At 37.7% G+C, this 7,090-nt stretch overlaps 1 protein-coding gene across 1 annotated transcript; it reads left to right on the forward strand.

Annotated features, from left to right (window-relative positions):
* The first annotated feature begins 374 nt into the window (after window positions 1–374).
* On the forward strand, window positions 375–5,230 carry LOC139198181 (disease resistance protein RUN1-like). Its single transcript, XM_070826450.1, has 5 exons — window positions 375–926; window positions 1,882–2,986; window positions 3,091–3,369; window positions 3,481–4,338; window positions 4,438–5,230. Exons 1-5 carry the CDS (start codon window positions 406–408, stop codon window positions 5,005–5,007), a joined length of 3,333 nt encoding a protein of 1,110 aa, XP_070682551.1. The 5' UTR covers window positions 375–405; the 3' UTR covers window positions 5,008–5,230.
* Window positions 5,231–7,090: the final 1,860 nt, after the last annotated feature.

The raw sequence follows: 7,090 nt of genomic DNA on the forward strand, positions 1-7,090 counted from the left end.
AAATTTTTGCTTCTATAAGTAAAGCTACCTGTTATTTAAGTCTTTTACTTTGCTAATTTTATTTTTTCAATTTCAATGAAAATGGAGTGAGACATAACTGACGTGGTGAATTGAACACCGCAAAAAATTTTCAAGAAAGACAAAGGAGTGTCCCTTCAGTATTATATATAACTAAAACTAATGAAATGATTTGTATTAAAACTTTAAGTTTTTTCGGTAAGATATAATAAAAGGTAAAATAAATAATATAAAATTAACTTTTTAATGTAAAAATATAAATTTTTATTAAAATAAACTTTCCAGAGCTTATATATATCCTTACTGCAACAAGGCACAACACAACCACTGCCATTTTTTTGGGTCCTGAACGGAACCATTGTACTGCCATAAACAGTGAATACCACCATGACAACCCATGAATCCTTCTGCTCTTTGTCCTTCTTAAAACTCTGGAAGTACGATGTGTTCTTGAGCTTTAGAGGTGAAGACACCCGCAATGGCTTCACGGGCCACCTCCATGCGGCATTAAAAGAAAAGGGATACGAGGTCTTTATTGACGAGGACGATCTGAATAGAGGGGAAGAAATAAAAGAGGCACTGTTCCGTGCAATCGAAGAGTCCAGGATCTCTGTCATTGTCTTCTCAAAGAGGTATGCGGATTCGAGTTGGTGTCTCGACGAGCTGGTGAAGATCATGGAGTGCAGAGACAAACTGGGGCAACACGTTTTGCCAATCTTCTATGAAGTTGAAGTTTCAGACATCAGGAAGCAGAACGGTTGTTTAGCCGAAGCATTTCAGAAGTACGAAGAAGGCATCCTTGAAGAAAAAGGTGACAAAGAACGTGAAGCTAAAGAAAAAAGAGTAAAGCAGTGGAGAAGGGTTCTTACTCAAGCTGCAAATTTATCTGGTCAGGTTCTTAGAAACGGGTAATCATTTATGTCCCTTGGACTTTGATGTCATTCATTACTTGATCAATACCTGCTGCTATGTATTCCTCTTTTCTACATTTTCATACATTTTAATGGACCAGGATCCTCGCCGGATCCATTCCCTAGGGATCCTAGGATCCCATAATCCTGTCCGTTCATCGTATATCGTGCGGTTAGAAATCATTTAAATTTTAAATTTTAAAAAGTCAAAAGTAAATAGTACCTAACGAAAACTGACCGCACGATATACAATGAACGGATATAATTGTGGGATCCCTAGGGAATGGATCCGGCGAGGATCCTGATGCCATTTTAATTGATCATTGATAGAGAATCCGCACAGAAAATGCTAGGGATAACTATTTTTTTATCATATTAATGTATCATTAAATATGATAAATGATGAGTTTATGCCATGTCAATTAATGAATTTATGTCATTAGATGAGAAAATTTTCATTATGAACAAAATACGGGTGACATATTACGTGTTTTTATATAAGTGGTGAGAAATTTTATTTTTAAGTTATTAAATTTTTAATACACATATCCTACTATTTGTATAGTTAAATGTGGTGTTCCATCCGATGTTCCGGTCACATTAAAAAATCTCTCTTTATTGGATGCTTGTTGCATAAATGTCATGGTACACCAATGCGGTGTTAGTATGTCTTTTATATTCCAATAGAACCTTAGCGTTAGTGAATTAAATAGTTAGTTGTTAGGAGAAATAAAATTAGTGGGAATTAAACCCTCACCGAAGTATGTAGACATGACTGCAAAACACCATTTTTTGTATTTGATATAAATATGTTGGTTGTATATATAAATCACTTTTGCCACGCATAAAAAGTGATATAATGAAATGATTGAAAATTCTATGTTGACTGAGGGTGATATCTCCTACTAATCCTTCATTGAGTCCCTTTAATGCTCACTTATTGAGTTTTCAGACATGAAGCAAAGCTTATTCGGGGGATTGTTGACGAGAATATTTGGGAATGGCTTCCCAGAACAAATGAATTAGATGTGGCCAAACACCCGGTTGGAATAAACTCTCGCGTTCAACCTATTATCAGTTATATTTTAGGTGGTGGTTCAAATGACGTTCTCATTGTTGGAATTTGGGGAATGGGTGGATTGGGAAAAACAACAGCTGCCAAAGCCATCTATAACCAAATTCATCATAAGTTCCAATTCAAAAGTTTCCTTGCCGACGTTTGCGATGTTACAAGTCGACATGGTTTGGTCTATTTGCAGGAAAAACTTGTTTCTGACATCTTGAAACAGACTAAGTCTGGGATGATCAGTAGTGTTGATGCAGGCATCAATGTAATAAAACAACATCTTCAACGTAGAAAGGTACTTGTCATTATTGACAACATTGACAAAGTGAGCCAACTGAATGCAATAGCTGGAAATCGTGGTTGGTTTGGTCCAGGAAGTAAAATTATCATTACAACACGAGATGAGCATTTACTAAAGCGACTTAAAGTGAATGAGATATATTCGGTTCAGAAAATGAACGAAGAAGAAGCTCTTGAGCTATTTAGTTGGCATGCCTTTGAAAATTATTGCCCTATTGAAGAGTATCATGAACTATCAAAGAAGGTAGTTTCTTACTGTAGAGGTTTGCCATTAGCACTTGAAGTTTTAGGTTCTTTTCTTATTGACAGAAGCTTAGCGGAGTGGGAAAGCCAGTTGGAGAAATTAGAAAGAATACCTGAAGGAGAGATTATAAAAAAACTCAAAATAAGTTTTGATGGGCTAGATGCAACACAAAAAGCTATATTTCTTGATATATCTTGTTTCTTTATTGGAATGGACAAGGACTATGTCACAAAAATATTAGATGGATGTGGCTTCTCTACAAGAATAGGTATTAGTGTTCTACGTGAACGCTGCCTTGTAACTGTCGAAAGCAACAAGCTCAAGATGCATGATTTGTTTCGAGAAATGGGCAAACTAATCATTTATGAAGAATCCCCTACTCAACCAGAAAAATGGAGTAGATTGTGGGGCGGTGAAGAGGTAACAGATGTATTGATAAACAAATCTGTAAGTACTTTTCCAATAAAATTTTAGATTAATGCATCATTAAATTATTTTTTACATGCAAATTACCCTTTTCTTAATCAGTATATGACCTTCTGTTTTCATAGGGAACTGAAGCAATTGAAGGGCTTGCCCTAGATTTGTATAGCTCTGAAAATGCTAGTTTCAGTACGGAAGCATTCACCAATATGAAGAAACTGAGGTTGCTCAGGCTCAACCACGTAGAACTCACTGGAGACTACAAACATTTTCCCAAGAAGTTAATATGGTTGTCTTGGCATGGATTCCCTTTAAAGTCAATACCAGATGACCTTCTTAATCAACCAAAACTAATTGCTATAGACCTCCAGTATAGCAGACTTGTACAAGGTTGGAAGGATTCTAAGGTAAAATAACACATGCTCCGTTTTCTTTCTTATTTGATTTCTTTTATCGCTTTATTTATGAGATCTTCCTTTTAAATTTTAATTTCCATTTTCCTTTGATTTTGTCTACAGTTGCTTGAGAAGTTGAAAATCCTTAATCTCAGTGGTTCCGTTGCCCTAACAAAATCACCAGACTTTTCAAACCTCCCAAATCTTGAAGAATTGATATTCCAAGGGTGTACTAATTTGTCCGATATTCATCCATCCATTGGTCATCTTAAAAGACTTTCATTTGTAGATTTTGGAAACTGCGTAGTGCTTAGGTATCTTCCGGGGGATTTCTATACGTCAAAATCTGTTGAGACTCTTGTTCTTAATGGATGTTTAGAATTCAGAGAACTGCATGAGGGCTTAGGCGGGATGGTATCATTGAAAATACTTCAAGCAAACCATACACTCATACGACAAGTACCATCTTCTGTAGTAAGATTGAAGAACCTCGTATGTTTATCTCTACGTTTTGTGAGCAGGTCACCATTGAGTAATCTTTTGCCCCCTTCGGTACATGGCTTGGTCTCTTTAAGAAAACTATATCTCTCAAACTGCAATTTAACTGATGATGCAATCCCCAAGGATCTTGGAAGTCTATTTTCCTTGGAATATTTGGATCTTCAAAGCAATAGTTTTCATAGCTTACCAAGCCTCAGTGGTCTTTCAAAGCTTGAAACTTTTTGTTTAAATGATTGCACAAAACTTTGTTCAATTCCCGATTTACCAACAAATTTGGAAGCCTTGGCAGCAGATGGCTGCCCTGCATTGGTAAAAATGACAGACTTTTCGGAAATGTCAAATATGAGAGAACTGCTGCTAAGTGATTCACACAAACTCACAGAAGTTCCGGGCTTAGCTAAGTCCTTGAACTCCATGACAAGGATTCGTATGGAAGGATGCACAAATCTCACTGCTGATTTTAGGAAGAGCATTCTACAGGTCTCTCTCTCTCTCTTTCTGGTCATTCTTTTTGTCTTTCGATCACACACAAAGGCACATGTACATGTATGTGACACTTACATTAATTGTACATAACAGGGATGGACTTCTTGCGGAGTCGGTGGCATTTTTCTGAATGGAATTTATGATATTCCTGAGTGGTTTGAATTTGTCGATGAGGGCCATAAAGTCAGTTTCGACATTCCTCATGGTGATGGTCATAATTTTAAAGGGTTGACGCTCTGCTGCCGCGTTCACTCGGGAAGCAATAAACATGCAGGTCCTCTTGTTATTACTGTTATAAATTGTACCAAGCATACTGCTTTGAGGGCCTCTATCACATATGTCATGCCACGACCAAAGTGGGAAGGTGAAGAGGATTATTTTTGGCAGGGACAATTGTCGAACGATAAGCTCAATTTGCTAGGCGGGGACAAAATGGTTATTCTTGTGGAGCATGATTATGTGAGAGTGAAGAAAACAGGGGTTAATCTAACATGGGACAAACCTATGAAGGAAAATATGCATAATTGCTATAATTATATGCATGAATGTAACCCACACCCAGATTGGTTGCGTGATGAGGCAGAACCAAGCTATGGCGCATCAGATGATGATCAAATAACTAGTACTACAGACGCACAGAAAAGGAAAAGAAAAAAGGTATGACGACAAAGCAACTGTCTACAACTGGTATTGTTGCATTCCCATTTATGCATGTGCTCTCGCCCAGACCACTGTCAGCATCGTCATCAGCCTCTTTCTCGTTTTCCCAGTTTGATTATTGGCTTATGAGGTTTTATCTTTTCCTCAGTTAAGAGTTCTATATATGTTTTGCTAATATTCACTCTCTTGAAGACAATGCATCTGCCTATAGTTAATAATATTGTTGCTGTTCTCTGTCTAATGAAAATGGTTTATTGTTGATAAAAGTTCGGTCTATAATTTATTTTAATTCAACTCTGAAACTGGTTTTGCTAATGCCAACAAGCCAAAATGATTAAGTTTCTTAATTTCATCTTCAAGGCCTTAAATAGGACTCAATCTTGCCTTCATTTGGACTTGATCTGTATCTATGCAGCCTCGTATGCATCGCTGTTATAGTCTTCTAATAGTATTACTATAAGATATGTACAAATATTCGGTCGTATTAACCAAATACTTAATAGCATAATTATTCATCTTTTAATTAAATCAATATCTTAGGTTGGGTGTGCAGTTACTTTTCCACATTTCCCACGTCTCTCAGTGCCAACAAGAAACCATGGAAAATCCCATCGCACCTCCTAGGCAAGATCTTTGATTTTCCTTCTCCCATTTGTTTGCCCCCTTCGCCAATCTCCAAGCATGCTTCAGAAAATAGTTGATGTTGGCGGACAAGGAGACCATCATTGTTCAAGACATGCAACAACAAAGGTGGAGGCATGTCGACCCACACCGAAGAGCTCATCCTGGTTACGAACTGAGACGCAAGAAAATCAGCCGCCGTATTGGCTAGCCTAGGAAGTAGGAACCGAAGACCAGCGGCACTATTGGAAAATTCTCCTAATCTCATCTATCTGATCAAGTTTAGGATAAATCTCCCAGTTTTTATCTTCCAAATCCGTCTCTAAACATCGGACTACTCCTTTTTGAGTCAAATTCCACAATGATGTCTTGAAAATTTCTCTGTTTACCAAACTTACACCCTTCTAACACCCCCATTGCCTCTGCCATTATAACCATTGAGGCATTGATTCCTCAATTGAATAGATCATTAATTCATTCCTTAATCAATTGGGCAATTGACTCCATATTCAATTAGGGATATTTGTATAATTTATCAAAATAGCCACACTACTATATAAAAGAGACTATACCTCACATTGTAACACAGATGAAATTCTCTAATAAGACTTCTCTCATTCTCTCTCACCTCTACAAAACGTTCTCAGCACTTTTGCTTCTAACCGAATCAAAACCACCATAATATAATCTCCCAAAGTCCCATAAATGTTTTTTGTAGCCAGTCTAGCTGGAAGAAAAAAAAAATTTTAAAAACTTACAAGGTCGTTGCAAAAACGTATCTGCAGCAAAATAATTTGTCGCCAAAGTCCCCTTAGGCTGCAGGAGTGTCGTCGTCACAAAAGCTTTCTATTGCTGATGTCCCTTCACTACCAGAAGCCTTGTGTTCCTAACTCCATATTCCGATTTCTCTCTCGAGTGAGGGTCTTTCACTCTTTTTGAGAGTATTTCTCACCTATTTGTGTGTGGCCTCCAAATTTGAGTAAAAACGATGGTGCCGTTTTTAGCTTCAGCCAGGGTCGGTCACCGTTCTCCCCTCTCTTTTCTTCTTCTTTTTTTTTCCTTACTTCTACTGTTTTTTCACCTTGGTTGTTATACCGATCTGTTCTGTTTCTCTTTCCCCAACAGTTTATCTCCTCTTTGTTCATCCAAATTCTGATTTTCAGCAATACAACCTGCTGAGATTGTGTGTAGAGCTCCGGTTATTTCACCGGCTCGAGTGTTTCCAACACCACCACTTTCTCCTTGTTATCTGCCTTTATCGATAGCGTAGTCCGTGAATTTTTACGGACTTCATCTCGATAGTTGGCTTCTCTCGTTTGGTTGCCGCCTATCCTTATTTAATGGTTGTGCATGGGAGGCAGATTGGAGTTGGATGTGGCATTTGGTGAGGTGTTGCTTGGCTATGGAAGAGGATTAGGATGGATCGGGAAGATCTTTGGCGGCCGCGGAGACAGTAGAAATTTTT

The sequence above is a fragment of the Malus domestica genome, chromosome 08 (genome assembly GCF_042453785.1).
Source record: "Malus domestica chromosome 08, GDT2T_hap1".
In the NCBI taxonomy this organism is placed as follows: Eukaryota; Viridiplantae; Streptophyta; class Magnoliopsida; order Rosales; family Rosaceae; genus Malus; species Malus domestica.

Excerpts from the sequence above, each read along its gene's own strand:
- LOC139198181 (XM_070826450.1), top strand. The coding sequence starts at position 406 with ATGACAACCCATGAATCCTTCTGCTCTTTGTCCTTCTTAAAACTCTGG. Across the intron at positions 2,987-3,090 it reads ATGTATTGATAAACAAATCT|GGAACTGAAGCAATTGAAGG; the intron begins GTAAGTACTTTT and ends CTGTTTTCATAG. Across the intron at positions 4,339-4,437 it reads TTAGGAAGAGCATTCTACAG|GGATGGACTTCTTGCGGAGT; the intron begins GTCTCTCTCTCT and ends TGTACATAACAG.